This window comes from Tupaia chinensis, unplaced genomic scaffold (genome assembly GCF_000334495.1).
Source record: "Tupaia chinensis unplaced genomic scaffold, TupChi_1.0 Scaffold000384_1, whole genome shotgun sequence".
Taxonomy (NCBI): domain Eukaryota; kingdom Metazoa; phylum Chordata; class Mammalia; order Scandentia; family Tupaiidae; genus Tupaia; species Tupaia belangeri.
In genome coordinates, this window is record NW_006159886.1 from 1,070,937 (window position 1) to 1,092,345 (window position 21,409).

General features: G+C 48.4%; 2 protein-coding genes across 3 annotated transcripts in view; one reads left to right on the top strand and one right to left on the bottom strand.

The window, feature by feature from the left end:
• The first annotated feature begins 56 nt into the window (after positions 1 to 56).
• CFAP184 (cilia and flagella associated protein 184) lies at positions 57 to 2,122 on the top strand. Its single transcript, XM_006172291.3, is given in 2 exon segments — positions 57 to 553; positions 556 to 2,122. Coding segments are annotated over 2 exon segments (1,677 nt in total). The 5' UTR covers positions 57 to 304; the 3' UTR covers positions 1,984 to 2,122.
• Positions 2,123 to 10,424: 8,302 nt separating this feature from the next.
• The window catches only part of TBC1D14 (TBC1 domain family member 14), a 127,217-nt gene continuing 116,232 nt past the window's right edge, over positions 10,425 to 21,409 (bottom strand). For both annotated transcript variants that reach the window (XM_006153644.3, XM_006153647.3), the window contains 2 exons: positions 16,390 to 16,648; positions 10,425 to 11,407 (listed from right to left, as the gene is read on the bottom strand). In XM_006153644.3, coding sequence (XP_006153706.1) covers positions 11,342 to 11,407; positions 16,390 to 16,648 — 325 coding nt within the window. In that variant the 3' untranslated portion in view covers positions 10,425 to 11,341. The remainder of the gene's footprint in view (positions 11,408 to 16,389; positions 16,649 to 21,409) is intronic.

Sequence of the window (21,409 nt, forward strand, 5' to 3'; positions counted from 1 at the left end):
CCGCCCCGCCGCTGCCAGGCCCTCTGCGTCCCAGACGCCCCGCCCCAGTCCTGCGGTGGGAAAGGGATTGACAGGAAGTCAGACGGGCGCGCCACGCCCCTCGCGGCGCGAGCCTACGCCGGCTTCCAATCAATCCCGTCCGTCCCCTCCTCGCGGCCTCCCATTGGTCTGCTCTTGCAGGGAGAGGGGGGCAGGGCCACGAACGCCCAGCCAATCGTCTGGCCCACCGCGTGCGCCTCTGGTTGCCCCAGGAAACCAAACAGCCGGCATCCCTGGTCAGTGGCTCCGACCCAGAGGGTCGAAGATGGATCGCCACTCTGAGCACAGTGGGAGCGTGGTGGAGGAAGGCGGAGATGTGGAAAGCCTGGCATCGCGGCTGTCCGAGAGCAAGGCCAGTTCTGGTCCCCAGACCCCTGCCGAACCCTCAGAGCCAGGGTCAGCTCCTGAACCCGGGCCGGAGGCAGAGACGGAGGGGACAGAGGAAGTGGTGACTTCGGAGGGAGGCGCCGGCGCCGCCAGCCAGCAGGCTGAGAACCTAGAAGGCCCGGCGGCCCCCGAGAACGTGCGGGCGAGGAGGGTCGGGGGGAGCCAGAGAGGCCGGCCGAGGCCGTAATTGAGGAGTCAGCCAAGCCCGGATCCGAAGTCGCGTCTGAGGAACCTGAGGCAGAAGAGAAGGAGGAGGCGCTGGAGGAGCTGGAAGAGGAAAAGGAGGATCTGGAGCAGGCAGAGGAGGGGAAGAAGGAAGCCTCGTCCCGGGCCTCTCTGGAGCTGTCCTCGGTCCACGAGGAAGAGGCTGTTTCAGCCCCAGAAGCCGAGAGAGACAGACTCGGGGAGGAGGAGGAAAAGGAGAAGAGAGCGAGCGAGGAACATGAGGGGATGGGTGGAGAAGACCACCTGGTGAAAAGTGAGGAATTGCAGAAGCCAGAAGGTGTCGACTCCGAGGAGTTTGAATGGTCCGAAGAGGTCCAAAAGCAGCAGGAGCAACAGCTGCGCAGCGAGCTGCTGGAGCAGTACCGCTCCCTGCTGGTAGATCGGAGTCGCTACCAGCGCTACAACTTGTACCTGCAGCACAAGATCTTTGAGGCGATTCGCAAGAAGAAGGGCCTGGACGCAGCCGAGGTGCCCGACAAGGGCGTGGAGACTGAGTCCCCAGAGAAAGAGCAGCAGTACTTACGCTATCTGGCCACTCTGGAGGACCTGAGGAAGCAGGAGGCGGACGACCTGGAGTGGTACCACCAGGAGCTGGGCCACCTGAAGCAGCAGTGCCAGGAGAAGCTCTCCAGGGTAGAAAAGGAGTGGCGACGCTTCCAGGCCCTCAAGAAGCAGGTGGTGATGCAAGCTATGGGCAGCTGTCGGATGAGGGGTGGGCGCCAGGCTGCACTGCGAGAGGTGGAGCAGATCCAGGCTTTGGAGGACAAAAAGGAGAAGGAGATAAGGGCCGTGCGGCTAGAGAACGTGCAACTGAGGCAGAGCCTGGTGCATTTTGAAACCAGGATGAGGGCCCAGGAGGACATGACCGAGGGTCTGCTCCTCATCGATTTCGAACAGCTTAAGATTGAGAACCAGACCTTCAACGAGAAAGTCGAGGAACGAAACGAGGAACTTTTAAAGCTGCGCAATAAGGTGACCAACAATGTGCAAACAGTAACACACGTGAAGGAGAAGTTGCACTTTATGGATATGGAGAATGCACACAAAAAGGCCAAGCTCTTGGAAGTTGAGGCTCAGGTGGCCCTGAAAAGGGACATCCTGACCAAGACCAAGCAAGCCCGAGACAGCCTGCGGCTTGACAACATCAAACTGAATCAGAAGTGTGGGCTTCTGGGCAAAGAATCCCTCCTGAGGGACTTTGAGGAACAGGTGGCCAAGAATGAAATGCTCCGCCAGCGGCTGGAATCCCTGAAGCGCCATCACGCTGGGCTGACTTTGTCCTGCAGAGGTGTGAAGCAGAAGATCAGGGAAGCCAAAGCCTTTCTCCCCTGATACAGTTGGTGAGATGAGTCAGCAGGACATTTCAGTCTTAGTATACTTCGTCCTGCATTAGCTTTTCATCTCCTTTTTTTTTTTTGCCATTCATTAAAAGTCTGTGATATTTGGAACGGAACTAGATTTTCTATTTGTCTCATATTTTTTTAAGTTCCAAATTAATACTGAGTAAAAACTTGGGTTATCAGTCGGTTTTATATGGGATTAAGTGAAATAGGTCCAGAGAAACAAAAGGGAGCTGGCCAGTAGTGTGGTGGTTAAGGGCACTGGACTCCCACATGGCCAACTGCAGTTCGAATCCTGGGCCTAGCAGCTTGCTTTCTCCCTCTCTCTCTTGCTCTCTCTTTTCCTTTCTGGTCAAAACTTTAAAAATAAGTAAAGATAAATAGAATAGTTCTTTATATAAATAAAAAGAAGGGCAACACTGACTTCTCATGAACAGGTGTCATCTTTTTATCAGCTATTTTTTATAAACTCAGTGCTTGAAACTTAGGAGTACTGCTCTTCCATATTTAAGAGGGCTTAAGGTTCAATGGGTGGGGTAACAAAACATTTCTGTGCACTAATTAAATTATCTTTGGACTTACTGTGTAGTCCTGAGTCACTATCTCAATGAGAAGTTCAGTCATTCCCTAGATTAATCTTAAATTGTCTTTTACACAACTACATTAGCTTCTAAGATAATAATTGTAAAACTCCAGTAAACAGGAAAAACTATAAACAGAAAAAGGAGCTGATGTTCCTTCATCTTTCCTTTTTCAGTGGAAGGAAGCTCAACCCTTAATGTTTGTTTCTGCCTCTTTGGCAGTCTTCAATTCTAAATGAAACATTTTCTTGGCTCCTCTGAAGAGATGCACTCAATACGCACTCCCCTAAATAAGTTTGCTTTTGGAGTGGTGGCTACTGACATGACAGAAGACTTAACCTTATGTTTTCAGCAGGCTATTCTTGGATTTGGACAATTGGACTATGCTATGTGTGTGTTATCACCTCTGTATCAAAATATTAAGATGTCTATTATTCCTTCTGTTCACGTAGAAGCACATGGCAGGTCCATTTCTTTAATGCAGTACCAGCAGTTAACTCGGGGCTTGGTTTTGCTTTGTTTTGTTTTTCATAATCTTGGGTTAAATTTGGAAATGTGCAGATTTGTGGTTAAAAGTATTCTTCTATTCCTAAACTTAAGCGGGTCATAAGAAAGATGATTTATATTTTGGTGCTAGATAACTGTAAGGAAGGGTAAAAACCCCACTCTGGCAGGTGACTTGGTTGGCTGTGAGAATATCACAATAACTTCATCTTTTGATGACGTTTTCTTTTTTCTTTTTTTTGAGAGGTTTTTGCTATAGGGCGCGTGTGCTTGCCAGGCAGAGACAGAGAGAGAGAAAGTGAGAAATCACCCCCCAGGGGGGATGGCCACGCCACAATCCCTTCTCCTCCATTCTCCTCTCGGGATCCTGGGCATGCATGCACATGCGCCTGGCATGAGTTTAAGCCACTGGGTCCGGGACTCGAACCGCGGTCAACTATGTGGGAGTCCAGTGACATTACACTAACTGCTGGTCCCTGATGACATGTTTTCTAAACTATATTTTCTTTGAAGCCAATAAAGATTAAATTTCCTTTTTTAACTTCCATAGTATAATGAGAAAAGTTAAAAAAAAAAACTTTGACTTATGGCCTCCATTCTCCTTATTCTATACAATTCTCGGCTTCTCTCTCCTCTGTTCATCAAGGCCAGAGTGAAGCAGTAAATCACCAGAAAGCAGAACTTTTGTTTTCTTTCTGCCTCAAAATGAAAGCAGTACTGGCCCACTGGCTTCTGTAGTTGGAGAGGCTTCAAAGTGAAATTGGCAGTGGTACTCCGTGTCTTGACTGAGCAAGTGGCTTCATTATAATGGTGTCCTTTATTTCTCTGGTTCACTATAGGGAGAAGAGGCATTTTTAACTGATACTGGCCCATTGGCAATTAGCTAGGTCCAAACACTCCCTCACCAGCCTTAAGTCCAGTGACAGGCAGATCTCAGAGTACAAAGATAGAAAGGAGATTGATGAGATTGGCAAGATCTGCACTGTCGTAAACTGCAAAGCAAATCTGCACTAAGTAAATGATTACATAGTAAGTTACCAATGTTCTCTGAAATGATAGTGTCTCATGCTAGAGATGTTGTAATTAATTAGAAGACAATCTTCTGATTACCTCTTTTTTAAAAAATGAATTATTTAAATTTATTTTAATTTTTATTTTAATTTTGACCAGAGTGAGAGAGAGAAAGAGACAGGGAAAGTGAAAAAAAAAAAAAAGACAAGTCGTCTGGTCTGGGACTTGAGCCACGGCTGGCCATGTGGTGAAAAAAGAAAATAAGGCAAGTTGTCAGGTCTGGGACTTGAGCCACGGCTGGCCATGTGGGAGTCCAGCACCCTTAACCACCACGCCACCTGCTGGCCCCCTGATTACCTCTTAGTGTGTTTTTTTTCCCTAAGTTGATTTTAGGAGAGTGCTTAATCATGAAATAGCAACAAATTCACCTGTTTAGATGATTTCTGAGGAATAATTGAAAATAAGGCAAGTTGTCAGGTCTGGGACTTGAGCCACGGCTGGCCATGTGGGAGTCCAGCACCCTTAACCACCACGCCACCTGCTGGCCCCCTGATTACCTCTTAGTGTGTTTTTTTTCCCTAAGTTGATTTTAGGAGAGTGCTTAATCATGAAATAGCAACAAATTCACCTGTTTAGATGATTTCTGAGGAATAATTCCACAAACCCAAAAGCATTCTCTATCCCCAGTCTTTCTGAAATGCTCTTTGTGTCCCCGTAGAGGCCCATCCACCACAGCCTTTGATCCACTGCTTGACGACTGCTGTAGTTATCTGTGTCCCGATGGACGCCGTCCCTGAAAGCACAGCATAGTGCCTGTCACATAAATGGTACTTGATGAATTCGTTGGAATAATACATTCACATGATGCCAATCCCATGTGCTCCTGAAAATAAGTGTTATTTGAATGCCTATCATGTGTCAGACACTGGTAAGTCCTTTAGTCAAAAGTAATTATAGGCAGACAGTGGATCTCTCAAGAATTGGAACCACTGAGAGAAAATGGCAGGGAGGCGGACTTGGAGTCAAAGTAGACAAACACTACAGGTGCAGAGAGCTGTCCACTCCAGCAGCAATGGGCTCCACATGCTGGCAGCTGGGCTAGAAGCCCCTAAAACTCAAGTTATTTCTATGCTAAAAGCAAATGTTAAAGACTTGTCTTCTCACCTCCTTGTCAAAAACTATAGGCCTGAAAATCCTAAGTACTGAACACATTTTGAGTGAGATGTTATATGAAATCAGACTTTTCTTTAAACTGGTATGAATCAGAAGTGTCCTCTTCAACATTACAGGTTGTGTTTTAGCAGCACGAGCAGGACTAAATTGGGCACCTACCTAGACAGCTCAGCCATCTAAAAAGGAAACAATTTTTCATGGGTAGCTAAAAATCAATCTTTGGTGACTTGCCACATTAAGATTTTTTAAATTATTTAAGTGGATGTGCATGTGGTTTTATTTTTTAGTTTTTGCAATAGGGTGCATGCACTCATGAGAGAAATAATCACCACGGGGATGGGGGCGGTGGCCGCACCACAGTCCTTTCCCAAATCTCTTGGGATCTGGGGCAGGCACACCCATGTGCCTGGTGTGACTTTTAAGCCGAAGGATCCGGGACTCAGCCATCTGGGAATCCAGCCCAATCACCACACCAGCTGCTAGCCCTCCAAGTGCATTTCTAAGTACTCAGTTATAAAATGGAAATTTTATTTATTAAAAAAAAAGGTCAGAATATGAAAATAGCTTCGTCTTTGGGTGATAAAAGGAATTTTTAAGAATTTTTCTTTGTGCTTTCCTATTCTTCCAAATTTTATACAATAAACTTGAAGGGGGAGGGATCTCAATTTTCTTTTTAATTCATAACTTGAAGAGTGTATGATCCTGAAAGTTTACATTTCATGAGCATGAGTCTAGCTACTTATGGCAAAATTTGTTTTTGTTTATTTGAAATAATTAGATCATCTTATTTTTGTTAAATCTTCATAAGCCAGTGAATAGGGGTGCAGGGAATTTTTTTTTTTTTTTTGGAGAGGTTTTTCGCTATAGGGCATGTGCGCTCGCCAGACAGACAGAGAGAGAGACAAAGAGACAGAAAGCGAGAAATCCCCCCCCAGGGGGGATGGTCGCACCGCAATCCCTTCTCCTCCATTCTCCTCTCGGGATCTTGGGCACGCACACACACGCGCCCAGCGTGAGATTTAAGTCACCAGGTCCAGGACGCGAACCGTGGTCAACTACGTGAGAGTCCAGCGATATAGCCATTACGCTAACTGCTGGTTCCTAGGAATTTTTAAACCTTTGTTGACAGGAAAGAAAAAGGAAGCTTCGAGTTTCTAACTGGCAATAACTGGCTACCAGATTTAACTTGAGTCCTGTTCTTTTTTTTTTTTTAATTTCTTTTAGATATTTGCCATAGGGCACATGAGCTCACTGGGGAGAGAGAGACAGAGAGACAGAAATAGGGAAAGTGAAAAATCATACCCCACCCCACCCGGGGAATAGTCACACTGTAATCCCTTCTCCTCCATTTGTCTCTCAGGACTTTAGGTACCCCTGGCACCTGGTGCCTGGCAAGATTTTCAGGCTGCCAGGTCTAGGACTTGAACTGCAGTTGGTCATGTGGAGTCCAGCACCTTAACCACCATGCTACCTGCTGCCCTCTCCCAAATCCTATTTTTAACATCTAACTACCTTGTTGAAAAACCATATATATGTATATTGTATACATCATGATGGAGACTTTCTGCAAAATGTGAATTTAACCTGAGAAAGAAAAATAAGAGGCAAAAAAATCAAACCACCTTAAACGAACGTGGTTTAACTTTTGGTTGGACCAGCTTCTTTCTACCAAGAGCTCCAGAGCAGGAGCAAGAAGCTAGAGGAACAATATTTAAGACAAACTTCATATCTGGGGTCCCAAATGATGTCTCCAAGCCTAAGCCCAGGAGTAACTCATTTTGCTGTAATGTTTGGGGAGGAAGTTGTTCTCAAAAGCCCACACAACTCAGGCATCCTGGGAAAGGGGCTTTGGTTGGCATGGCCTAGGGCAAGCAGGCGCTGCACACAGACAGCACAGAGCAGGGCATGAGCTAGATGGTGCCCATATACTGGCAAATACCTGGGCATGCTAGGTCGGGGTAGGCAGGTGAGGGCAAGAGGCACATAGCCAACATATCAGTACATGTATGATACCACATGAAGCAGACCAACCAGTTTCCCAGAGACCCCTAGAAGCTCCCCCACATCTTAATGTGCCCCACCTGGTCGGCCAGCCCCTGGCTCACAGGCTTCCTTTGGCTGGGCACACTCGTCTCCTCGTCCATCGGCTGACCAACATCTCATCTGAAAATCCAGCTGTCGCCCTGCCTCCACACGGCAGCAGTGCAGTGTCTTGCTCCCTCTTCGTGCTTTCACGGTAGGCTCCATGCTCTGGGCGGTGGATTTTGAACGGTCAACCCACTCCGTGGTTGTAAAGCACTCAGGGAACAGGAGTTCCTGTTGGTGTGTTCATGTACAAGGCTTCTCCGTGCCCTCTCTAGGGAAATCATCCCACTCGTAGCTTGCCGGGCCTCGTCTGCACAGCCGCTCCATCTCCTCCCCAGCAGGTGTGCAGCGTTGCCCACACAGGAGCTCCAGTGCATCAGCGGATCCAGGCCTCGGCCTAGCCCCTGCGCTTGGAGGTGAGGCCAGAGCGAGGGGAGTTGGGCTCTTGAAGGCCCTAAATCAAGCATGCTTCTGAGTGAGGGCTCAGGAGTCACAATTCTGCCACTAAGGACAGCAGGACCTGAACGAGTCACTGTCATGCCACATTTTAGAAACGGGAAAAGCTCCTCTCCTGGCAGAGCTGCTGCGGAGATGGAATGATCGCCGCTACAGCAGCTGGCCCGGCGCCTGCCAACAGGACTGCTATGGACCCTCAACCCCGAGCTCTCCCACTGCACCCCACAGCCCAGACGAGGACGCAGGACAGCAGGGCACTGTTTCTGAGCATCCAGCTGGGGGCGAAGGTGGCAGAGCGCTGCCAGTCACAGCACAGTCCCTGGGTGACGAAGGCACTGGCAGCGTCCACTCAGGTGAGAGTCATGGAGGACAAGTATAGGTCCTCCAAGAACACAGGGGACAGGAGAGAGCTGGGACTCCAGGCACAGGGCCCACTCCACGGCTGAGCCCGGGGTGAGTGGAATGACCACCTGGGTCTAGTGGCCCTGCGGATCCTTCTGTCCTGCACGCACCTTCGTGAGATGGCACCAGACTTCGGCCTCACTGGGAAGAGCCCGGCTACCATGGGTGGAGACAGGCCTCAGCACCTGCTCCTGAGGCTTCTGCGAAGGTTCCCGAGGGAACGCAGAGAGGCTCTGGCCAGCATGGCAGGGGTGTGGCAGGCTCAGGGAGTGAGTGGGGGCTGTGGCACACGCGGGGAGTGGGGGCACTGAAATCAAGGTAGGGCCAGGTCTGAGTTGAGGTTGCCCTCCAACTTGGAAGAGGTGCACCACACTCGGAATCCCTGGACCTAACGATCACAACCACACCCTGTTTAATAAGCCTAACGAGGACCTTTTAAAATATTCAAAAAGTCCAATTTTTTGCCATCCTTTGAAGTGAGAACTTCAACTTTAAACGAAGTGAATGGAAATAACAATTTTACATGACTTTTATTTAATAAAACCACATATTTACAATTCAGAAAGTCCTACTTTGATACACTTTACTAAATAAAGTTAAGGGTTAACTGTACAGCAATTAAAACATGATATGTAGCAAGTGTTATCAGGAGTTTTCTATCAGTGAACTATTGAAAATAGTCAAAACTGAGCATTTAAAAAGTACCTTTTGAAGTGAACATGGTTTAAATGAGATTCTAATGACTGGTGGGAGACGCCGCTCTCAACGCTGCAGTGCAGGCTGCACAAATCCCAGACCCAGAGGCTTAGACCCCAGAAGTCAATGGCATGTGACGTGGCCCGTGTGGCCTTCGAGGGCGGTGGCATCCTGGTGTCTGTTTCCCGTTTACCTAAACAGTAAGGATGAGCAGAGAAGCACGGCTCTGCATCTCTGGCGGCCCGAGAGAGCTCGCTGGTCTCTGAGAGACCGCATGTGATCCCCGAACAGGTTGTGAAAGCCTCTTCTGAATGAAAGATCGGGTAGGTACTCAAGAGTAGCACAGAATGCTGTTTAAAAACTTGGTGCACGCATGGTGCTATCCAGAGACATTTATGCCAAACCAACAAGCAGTGTTGAGAGCTCCGCTGTGAGTGAGTGTGAAGTTGGAGCATTCTGAACGAACTGCACAGGCCCCTTGTACCCTCATCTTCTGCACGACTTAAGGAACGGCTCTATGTACAGTAAGAAAATATTTACATCTTCAAAGGACAGAACACCCACGTCATGGAACGAACGTAAGTACAACGGCAAGGGACAACAGTGCAGAGGGCTTGGGCAGCCCACCTCCCACGGGGCCAGCTCCGTCTGGGTTACATTCAGCACCCTGACGTCAGGGAATGGCTAGGTCTGGAGGCTGCTGGGACCTCCAATGGACACAGAACACCTCCTCCAAGAGGCCAAGCGAATCAGCATCTAAAGGCTGAGGACAGAAAGTGAGATCCGTGAGGAGAATTCACTTAAGCATTTAAGGGGGCGGTGGGGGGGGAGAAAAGAGATTCCAGGGAAAACAACACACAGTGGCACAGAGCTGGAATGCAGAGTGTGAAAGTGACCGCTGACTGGCTCAAGAGCTTGCTATTGCACCTGGAAGGATCATTAGCAGGCATGGCAGATGTAGAAAACCTATAAAAACGATGCCGAGGTCAGGCTTCACCCCCACCCCCAGCCCAGTGTCCTTGCTGCATGCTATACTGTCAGAGCCAAAGACGCCCAGCACCAGACACTGGGTCACGCGTGGGGTAGGGACGGCTGAGGGCTGGAGCGCGCCAGCCACACCAAGGCACTCGCCACATGGCCAGTGTGCCCTCGTTCCTGGTCTGCTGACCACTCCCAGAGATCAGCACGCCAGTGGAGTACCACATGGGCACCTGTTTCTGTGGGTACCAGCCTGTCCTTTGGACTGTGCAAAAACTGTTTATTTCTACGAATTTGAATAACCAACGTTTTTATACAAAGTTCTCAAAATCAGGCAAGAAAAAGCTGGAACAAAAATTGCCAAGGAACTTGGGAGAATCCGCTGAAATCGGAAGGGCTGTTGGTACAGATATTCTGAAAAGACTGCCTGGCTGCTGAGCATGTGTTGCTCCCTCCTCCGTCCTCACAACAGTCTGGGAAACAACAGTTTAAAGCCAAATGCGTGGAGAAGGGATCACGGGCACTTAGGACGGATCCAGCTGTTCAAGTGGCAAAGGCAGAGGAACACTGTCAGAGAGCGAGGGAGCGAGGTCCCCACACGCTGCTGCTCCCACTGCCGTACCTTCTCCACAAAAACAAGGAGGGTGGGAGAGGGCGTGAGTCGGAACATCCTCTTTCCCAACCTTTTACTTAAAGGGGGCTACCTGCATTCTGTTTCCCAGCAGCTCTAAGGCCTTCCTTGCAAACAGCTCTAGCTGCCTGAAATTCTCACCTTTGCTCAGGAGCGACCTCTGGGCAGTATGCTACGCCCAGACCTCAACATGCATTTTCAGCCTTCACACCGTCATTTTGTCAAGGCAACATGGTAAAACGTCAACCCGAAGGTTGGGCTGGTTCCTAAGGAGCCCGTGAGCACTCGGCAGCAGGGACCCTATGAGAGCCCGTTTTCCTCTCGTGCTGTCTTTGGTAGGTGGGCTTTGAAAACGCGACCTCCAGCTCTGGAATGACCACCTCGATAACTAAGTCAGCAATCCCTTTCTCATCTAAAATACGTACATAGGAGCCAATAACATCTCCGAGACCTCCCAAATAACATTTCTCATGCATCTTGGCTAAAAAATGATTGTGATATACTTTCGGAAGTTGACATAAGAGCATTACAATTTAATTCGCTTTCGCTGAAATAAAGGGGGGAGGTTAGCCACTGCCCTATCTTTAAACCATGCAGAAAATGCAGTGGTTGGCCGCGGTCAACATCCAGTCATCGTTCCACTGAGCTTCTTAAGGCTAAGCCTTGGTTTAATTCTTTAGAAGTTCTGTTTTGTTTTAAGGCCAACTCCAGTGTTGGGAATCACACATGAAAAGCGCCCCTGTTCTTCTCAGCTGCCAGGATGAGCCCATAACACAGGAGCCACCTGGGGATCTGCTTCGGTGCCGAGTCCAGTGATGTCTGCGTCTGCAGCCTCAGTGTCTGAGGGACGGGCTTCCTTTCTCCATTTCCCGGCTGTCTTTCTGCAATGCAGTCAGGACCTAGGGACCACAGGGCAGGCATCTGCGGTTAATCTGCAACACGCATCCAACACAGAGACAGTAAAGCAAAAGCCGCAGCCTCCTACCAGTCTTTGCCTCCCCACTTCTGCCGTGCTCCGTCCTCTGCGACATCTACCTGAGCATCCAGTCATCTAACACAGAAACTCAACCATGTCATCTCTGAGCGAACATCAGCCACGAGACGCTGTCAGCGTACAGCTGGTGGTGTGGAAGGGCAGCAGGTGAGGTGGTTGGGGTGATACTGGACTCCTCCGTGGCCGATTATGGTTTAAGTCCCAGACCTGGCAGCTTGAAAATCATGCCAAGCACATGTACATGCATGCCCAAAGTCCTGAGAGGAGAATGAAGGCAAAGGGATAGCAGCGTGGCCATCCCCACAGGGATCATTTCTCACTTTGTCTCTCCAGCAAGCATATGTACCCTACGGCAATAATCTCTCTTAAAAAACAAAAATGTATGTGTGGAAGGGCGGTCTTCTCTCACTGTCTGGCTCTAGCCCCTGCCACAGCCACCGTGAAAGCCCAGGCTCCACTCCAGGATGTGAGCGAGCCCCAGCTTTTCCACCCAGCTGTCCCCGTGCCCTGCCCCTCCACTCCAGGACACCGTGCAGCCTTTGACCAGGTGTCGGCTCTCCTCATCAGCCGGCCCGAGCTTTCTCACGCGACTCTGTTCTCTCCTCTGAGCTCTCATGGTTCTTGGTTAAATTAAAAAAACAAAAAGCCATTCCATTGTGATAGCTTAACAACAGCAGTGACAATAAAAGGTTCCTTTACTTAGAAGTGGGTGAGCACTTCATGCCAAGTGCCTGCGGAACCCACACAACAACCTGAGGAAGGCTAATGCCCCATTCCATGCGATCTGAATAGTGGAGACTCACAGAAGTGACCTGCTCAAAGCTGAATTGCTTATAAACATTCAAATCCAGATTCGTCCGACTTCAAAACCCAGGAAATCTTGGCAATCCCACACTTATCTACCTAGGCCCAGCCACAACACCTCCACCACTGTGAGTCATAGATTACGAGGTAAAGCAGAAACATTCGCACAGAATTCAAATAAGCTGCCCAAAGGAAAGTTAGATAAGTCTCCCTGCACCTCTAAGTAAACGACTCTGCCAGCTAAACATACACATTTATGTGTTCTGTAAAAGCTCCCCACTACCCTAAATGCAAGCACAGTTCAGAGACTCCCTGGACCACAATTCCACATAAAAACCACTGATGCCCGAGCCGCCCACGTCCACTGCCACCAGCAGGCCATCTCCTATCCTATCCCATTATTAGAAAATGTCCTACTACTCAAATAGCCCCTGACCTGGTTTTTGTTTGTTTTGTGTGTTTGTTTTTTAATTTTGCAAGCAGGTACATCCATGCACCACAAAGAGAGAAAGAGAAAGTAAGAAAGCACTTCCCCCTGGGACATGGTCACACTGTAATCCCTTCCCCTCCATCTCTCCCTCTTTTGGGATTCTGGGCACACTTGCACACAGGCCCGGTGTGTTTCTCAGACTGCTGGGTCTGGTTCAAAATGCATCACTGGTCACGTGGGGTCCAGTTGCCTTATCCATCATGCCGTCATGGACTGACCCTTCCAACCTAGTTGTTGTTGTTGTTTTAAGAATTAGTTTATTTAACTTTATTTATTTACTTATTTTAATTTGACCAGAGAGAGAGTGAGAGGGAGGGAGGGAGGGAGGGAAAGTAAAAAAGCAAGCCACTAGGTCCCGGACTAGAATCGTGGCCAGCCATGTGAGAGCCCGAGCCCTTAACCACCACGCCACCTGCCACCGCCCCCCCAACCTAGTTTTAACCAATGCTTTTTATCTAGCTCCTAAAGTGCAAGAGGCAAAATGGCAGATCTGGGTTTACCCCCCGCCCTGTGTGTGTACTGAAGGTGTGCAGTGAATGAGTGTGCACTTGGAAGAGGGGCATGATAAATGATAAAGGAGCCTGTGTTTCTTAGGAAAGCACCAGTTAAAAATAAAAAGGGGAAAGAAAGGGAAGGGAAGACTGGCAGGTTTGCGACTGCACAAGCTGGCGTGAGTGAGGCCATTAGGAAAGGCCCTGGCTCTCTGCAGTTGCTTCAGAAAACCACTATACGCCACCGAGTCATGGAAGATTCCCAAGTCTGACCTCACACAAAGGGCCTGCCTCGTGAGCATGTGGCCTGTGCAGAAGCAGAGCCTGGCACTTAGAGAGGCTCTGAATGGCTGACTTGTGCTACTGTCTTGAAATTCTTCAAAATTTTCAAACATTTCCATGTGCATTATTCATTTATTTATCTATTTTTAAAGAATTATTTACTTTTAATTTAATTTATTTATTTTAATTTGACCAAAGGAACACAGAGAGAGAAAGTGAGAAAGCCAGCCACCAGGTCTGGGACTTGAACCATGTGGGAGTGTCCAGCACCTTAACCACTGCGCCACCTGCTGGCCCCCGTACCGCCCATTTATTTAGTAACCACAGGCTCTTTTCTCTCTTTGATCTCTGGTACTTACACAGCTTTATCAAGGTATAACTCACGTAGCATAACTCGCCCATTTAGAGCGTGCAGTTCAATGGCACAATTTTAGAACATTTTCGTCACCCCAAGAGGAAACCTCTGTATCCTTTAGCTGCCACGTCTCTACCTCCTCCGACCCCAGCTCAGGCAACCACTAACCTGCCCTCTGTCCCACAGACTCCGGCTCTGCGCCTGCATGTGCACGGCTCACACAGCACGTGCTCATCGCGATGGGCTTCTTTTCCTCAATATCAAGTGTCCAGACTCATCTGTGTTGCAGCATGAAGCAGTACACTTTGTTCTTTTTTTATAAACTGAGTGTATTCAATAATTTAAAAATACGACTCACACTACTCTAGGCATAACACAGTGTCCTCCGATGGAAACCAGGAGAGCACTTCATGGCGTTACCCCAGGTCACAGCACAGCAGCCCTGCTTCTTGCATACAGCCCAACAGGAAGGGGCTGTGCCAGCCAGTCAGCACGGAAGGGGGCAGGAGGAAGAGAAGGACGAGCCTGGGCAGCTGATCAGCAGGCCCCCGTGAGGGGAACGCCTCTCTCTGGTTGACAAGCAGAGGCACTGAATGCACACTATAAAAGGGTGTGTTTTAGTGTATGTACACATACCATGGTAAGTAAGTAATAAAGCTGTTATTAAAGAAAATGTGCTGCTCACTATAATCGAAGAGGAATAGCTTGATAACCTAGGAAGTACTCTGGCCAAACCAACAAAAATCTTGAAACCCAGCCAGCCACGGCGGCAGAGATAACACAGCACTCCATGATGCGGAGGCCACACAAAAACGCCCAGGTTCACATCTTGAGGTGTCTCTGTCCACACCTGGTGCGTGCACCTGTGATCCTGGCTAGCTGGGGCCGGGCCCCTCTTGGGGGCATATCTGTCTGTCTGTCTGTCTCTCTGTCTCATGAGAGAAATAAGTAAATAAGCTATAAAATTAAAAATGTGAAACCTGGTTAACGCCTTTAGATCTGAATATCAATGTGCAGGAAATAAAGAGGAACATGTTAAACAATACCATGGCCACGACTAGACAAATCCAGGTTGTGGGAAATGATCAATCTTCTTCAATAAGTAAAGAGAGGCAAGAAAGGTATATAATGGGGGCTAGTAGGTGGCATGGTGGTTGGGGCATTGGACTCCCATATGGCTGACCATGGTTCGAGTCCCAGACCTGGTAGTTTGTTTTCTCACTTTTCCTCTCTCTCTCTGTGTCTCTCTGGTCAAATTTAAGTAATAATAATAATAATAATAATAATGAATAAAATTCAAGAAGATAATTATTTTAAAAAGGAAGGAATGTAAAGGAAAAAAGTAAAACAGCAAATATATACATACATAAATACCCACATATATGTACACAGAAATATACATACATGTAGTTAAAAGATCTTTCATGCAATCAGAGTATATGGACCTTATTTGGATCTTCTTTCAAGACAAATATAAAGGCTATTTATGACGTTCGAAACAATTAGGAATTTGAAAACTGGGTTACCTCATGACAGGAAGGAATAACTAACATTTTTAGTGACAACATTACTGTAGTTAAGAGGCCTGGCTTAGAGACAGATGGTTTAGAGAGAGGTGCATTAACATCTACTTCAAAATGCTCCCGGAAGGGGAGTCGTGGGTGGAGTCCAGCTGAAACAAGGCACCAACAGTTACTGAAGCTGGGCGGCAAGCACATGGGGGACTGTTATTCTATTTTTGTACACATTTTAAACCTTTCATTAATAAAGTTAAATCAAGAACAGGCATTACTTGGCCCATAAGGGAAAGTATAAGCTTCCACAGATAGCCACCAACTCGCACCTGATACTCCCACAGATGGGGATTATATAAGGAGCAGGACCCGAGTTGGGGCTTTTCCCCCTATTTCCTGTAATATTGTCAGCTCAGCTGTTCTGCCAACAGAGCCGCTAGAGGGCCACAGCCACACACCAGGAGGCAGGAACTGGGAGGGCCTGGCACCCTCCTCAGGTGACTCTCGGGCCTCCTTTGTTACCAGTGGGAGGGGGACAGTCTCATCTACGTCAAGCACAGGGCATAGCCCACGGGTTAGGGCTCAGGGAGTCAATCGCCCCTGCTTTCTGGTGTTGGCATTATTTTTAAATGGGTGTGGGTGACTTGGTTTGCAAAAATGACTTTTAACACGTAGAGAGCACTATGATGGTAAAACAGACGTTCTGACCCTCCCAGTACGCTGCAGAGTAGGCGGGAAGACTTTATTAGCCATATCCCGCTCCAAATGACAGAACCCAAGGAGGAAATGACTTGCCCAGACGCCATGGGACAAAGCCAAGCCTCAAACCTGGATGCCCTCAATTCCAAGGACTACTCCCAAGAGCCCGTCCTCTCGGCACGCACTTCCAAGAGTGGCCCCTCAAGTACGCTATTGCGCCAATCCACCATGTGGAGGACAAGGGCCACTCACCTGGGCCCACTTCTTGTTCCGACTCTGCATCTGGATCGTAGCAATGGAGGCAAAGACCTCTTCTGCGGGCAAGTCCTCGGGCAGCCTGGTCAGGAACTGGGCTATGTGGATGAAGTCCATCTTGGTCAGGATGTCCTCGAACAGCTTCAGGATGCCCAGGGCCGTGCGGAAGAGGAACTCTTCCCCATCTCGACAGAACACATCCCAGATTCGACAGGCCAGGTCCAGGGGCAAAGATTTACTGTACAAGGTAAAGATCCTAGAGAAAAAGTAAGAGGGTTTCAGAATCTGGATGGTACAGAGAAAGAACTCTGGATTCCATTCTGAATCCATTAAAACCCTCCCTGACTCGTGTCACTGTCATGCACAGGGCCTGACGGCCAAACGTGAAATGACATAAAGCACCGCATGACTGCTCTCACGGAGAATCTCAGACACAACTTGAGAATTACCGACACTGCTGACTCCAGCTTACCACACACTTATCTAGCACTGACAGCTTATTCCGTGGTAGGTGCTGGATACATGGTAAGGAGACAGAGCACCTGACTTTACGGACCTCAGTGTAGCCGTTAACGGAGGTGGCCCCGTGAGGCTGGAAGCTACACAGCCAACCTGCTCGGCTTGAAAACATGCCTGATACACAAGTGGGTGCCCAGGAGTCTGAAGAGCTAGAGGGCTGGGAAAAGGGTCACGGCCTAACCGACCCCGCAGAGGATGCCGCCCGCTCATGCACACGTGGGGTGCACGAACTCTCCACCTTTAAAAGCGAATCTGGTGGAGAAAACACTAACGAGAAAGTAGCCATTCAGGGCACACATGCCCATGACTTAAAGAGTATTCTACACTTTCTTCCCAGTAGGGGTCAGCAAAGGGACAAAGTCCATTTCTCCCTGCGATTCAAGGCAGATAACAAAAACATGACAGTACACTTTAATGGTGCAAACCATCAGAAAAAAAGTAAAAACAGTCATGTGGTCCCTAAAACATGATATTCACAATCCAAACTACCTAAGTAATAAACCCTGAGTGACCAACTGTGTAACCAGGTTTAAACGCTATTTTTGGTTTTGCTTTGTTTTGTTTAAGGTTTTTGCCATGGGGCACATGCACTTGTCAGAGAGAGGAAGTGAGAAATCCACCCACGGGTGTGTGTGTGTGTGTGTGTGTGACCATGCCACAGTCCCTTCTCCGTTCTCCTCCTAAGATTTTGAGCATGCATACACACATGCGTGGCATGATTTTCAAGCTGTGTGTTCGGGACTCAAACCATGGCTAGCCGCGTGGGAATTCAGCGTCTTCACCACGCCACTTGCTGGTCTCCAGGTTTAAGCATTTCCAAACCAGTCTGTGTCTATGTCACAAGGTGAGTTCGTATGCAGGCCAAGCAGATTCTCTGTGAACCACCCTCCTACCTCAGCTGCCACGCTCGGCACCCAGCTCAGTTCCTCACTCCTGGAACCAGTTCTCAGGGCCCTGGGCTTCCCCATACCCTGCAGTTTATCACAATGCACTGTCCCCCACCCGGACCGCCCTCTTCATCCCCATCGTTAGCATCTAGGTGCCTGGCAACCTTTGCTGAGTAACTCCAGGGGGTGACAAATGCCCAATCTGCTTTAGGATTCCAGAGACATCAGTGTTCTTAGTACCATTCCTTCAGTAACAGTTCTCATTTATGAGTGCCAGTTCCCAACTGGGTAGGGAACATCCCCTATCCCTCTTGGAAAATCACTCTTCCACAGATCCCAGTAGTCTCCATGCAGCTCCAGGGACAACATGGGTCTGCAATCACCGAACCCCAGTGCTAGGCTCAGACAGGGCTGACTCTATTGGGAGATAATGCCATTAAACCTTCCACGGTCCAACTCTACTCTCCTATAATAGAGAAAAATGACACCATGGTGGTCAGTCTGAGCCTGGACCCCAGGGGCAAGGTTTTCCACCTGTAGGGAAGCCCAGCATGCAGTTCGCTCTAGAATCTCCAAGCACTCTTCTAGGCACTCTGCCCTGGAAGCACCCTTTCCCCCAGAACCCAGAGGACACACAAGCAGCACAGCACACAGCTGTGAATTAAGACCAATCGCCTCCGGGAAATCCTCTGGCAGAGCCTGAAAGCCCTAAGAGATCTAAGAAAGCATTAACAATTTAGATTTCATCCAACAGAGACGATGAAACAGGAAGACAGATGCCACAGAAAACCCTTACGTCATGAAAACAATAAGCCACGGAAGGCTGCTCTGTGCCATACAGCATCACAGACACCCCAGGGCATCCCTCCTCCATGACCTGACCACTGTGGAGATGGGCTCTTTCATCTCTTTTGCTGAGGGAACTGGGCCTCAGGATGGTTCGCTGAAAGGCCACAGGACCTACCACCAGGATGGTACACTCAAAGGCCACAGGACCTACCACCAGGATGGTACAAAGGCCACAGGACCTACCACCAGGATGGTACACTCAAAGGCCACAGGACCTACCACCAGGATGGTACACTCAAAAGGCCACAGGACCTACCACTAGGATGGTACATTCAAAGGCCACAGGACCTACTACCAGATGGTTCGCTGAAAGGCCACAGGACCTACCACCAGGATGGTACACTCAAAGGCCACAGGACCCACCACCAGGATGGTACACTGAAAGGCCACAGGACTCATCACCAGAATGGTTCATTGAAAGGTCACAGGACCTACCATCAGGATGGTACACTGAAAGGTCATAGGACCTACCACCAGGATGGTACACTCAAAGGCCACAGGACCTACCACCAGGATGGTACACTGAAAGGTCACAGGACCTACCACCAGGATGGTACACTGAAAGGCCACAGGACCTTCCACCAGGATGGTTCGCTGAAAGGCCACAAGACCTACCACAGTATGCGGCGAAGTCAGACTCGGTCCTGCTCCAAAGCCCACGTTCCAACACCCAGGCTACAGCACACTTCCTAAGGAAACACGCCGGCATGGCCTTGGGAGGAAACTTTAAGTCATAACAAAGCTTCATCCTGAGCATCTGACTATTTTAAAAACAGAAAACCATTTCATCACCCATTCTAAAATATATTGTTAAAGAAAAATCAAAGAAATCTCATTTCTAGTCTCAAACTAGAGAATATGCTCAGTTCTCTCTGGAGAATGTTATTGGTCTTAATGATCAGGCACACGTATGTGTTGAATGTATGTTCTTTTTAACATTATTTTTACAAAATGAAAAAAGAACTGACTTGATCCATACTCTTGCATGCCAGATCATACATGGGCTGTAAATCCCTTGCATCTTCTTAAGGAAAAAAATTATAAGAGAAATAGAATAGCTATAAGCAAAGAAGAAAAGATTTCTTCAATATTCTTTTTTTCCTTCCTAAAAAACTTATATAAAATAAACCTTTTCTTTTCTTATTTAACACAACATTCCTGGATTCAGATTTGTGTATCTCCATAAACTATTTTTAAGAGAGAGATTTTTGCTATAGGGCACATGCGCTTGCCAGAAAGAGAGAGACAGACAGAAAGCAAGAAATCATCCTCTCGGGGCGGGGGGGATGACCATACTGCAATCCCTTCCCCATTCTCCTCTCGGGATTTTGGGCACACACACACACCTGGTTTAAGTTTTAAGCCACTGGGTCCAGGACTTGAACCGCAGTCGACTACATGAGAGTCCAGCAATGTAACCATTACGCTATCTGTTGATCCCTCCATAAACTGCTTTAGGCTGGTACTGAACTTTCTGAAGTTAAGGTCCCATATGAGTGATCAAAAATGCCAGGCACAGTGTGACAGTGCTATCTGCTTATCCTCGCCACGATCCCAGGCGCTCAATCTCTCCATGAGACAAGTGGCTGAACTGACTCCTTACAACACTAAGAAGCTCAGTCCACTCTCCACGAATACTTCTTGAAGCCTACTAGGTGAGTCCCATTCTTTGGTAAAGAAGATACAGAGTGTTGAACAAAACAGACAATATTCCCTGCCCTCGGGGACAAAGGGGGATAAATAACACACAGTGTCAGGGGGTGACTTGAATAAAAGCAAGGGCAGGAAGTGTGGACTGCCAGGATGAGTGTACACACACACGCACTTCTAGACAGGGTGGTCAAGAAGGCCATTTCCACCATTTCCATAACGCCCTGGAGAGGAGGCAAGCCAGCCAGCTCAGGCTGTCCGGAAAGCATCCAGAACATGTTCACAAGTTCTGAGGTCAGAGCAGGGCCTGCATGGTCAAGGCATGGTGGAAGGTGGCCAGCCACTGGGGCAAAACACGGCCAGGGCAGACTGCATGAAGATGTCCGTGGGAGAACAGGGCCTAGAATGAGCAGGGCCTTCTGGGATACTGTAAGGTCTTTAGGTTTTATTCCGGAGTGGGAAACTAGCGGAGGGTCTGCTCAGAGCAATGTGCTGAGCAGGATACTGGGTCTTTGAGTAACTGAAAGGATGGCGATGTCATTAAGGAACTGTGTAATTCCTGGTTTAGACAGGAGGGCAAGGGTTGAATTCCTTTTTTTTTTTCCTTAAGAGAGATTGTTGCTATAGGGCATTTACACTCACTTGAGAGACAGAAAGCAAGAAATCACCCACCGAGGGGATGGCCAGGCAGCAATCACTTCTCTACTCCTCTCGGGATTTTGGGCATGACACACATGCACCCAGCCTTTAAGCAGCCAGGGCCCGGGACTCAAACCACGGTTGACTACATGGGAGTCCAGTAACGCAACCCTTATGCCATCTGCTGGTCCTAAGAGTTGAACTTTTAAGAGAAGTTAACTTGGCAAGGCAGACATCCAAGGGTATAAACGGAGTGAATTAGAGCTCAAGGCGAGGCTCCGGCGGGCAACACACATTTGGGAATAGTCTACGTAGACGGCACCAAGTAAAGGGCTGCAAGGATCAGAGAGTGATGATGGTCAAACGCTGCTGGAAATTAAAAAAAAAAATGGACTGCTCAGTGTGTACTTCAGGCAGAAAAGCATAATTATGCCTTTTGTATATAATTTATTGTTTTTTAAAATGTACTAAAT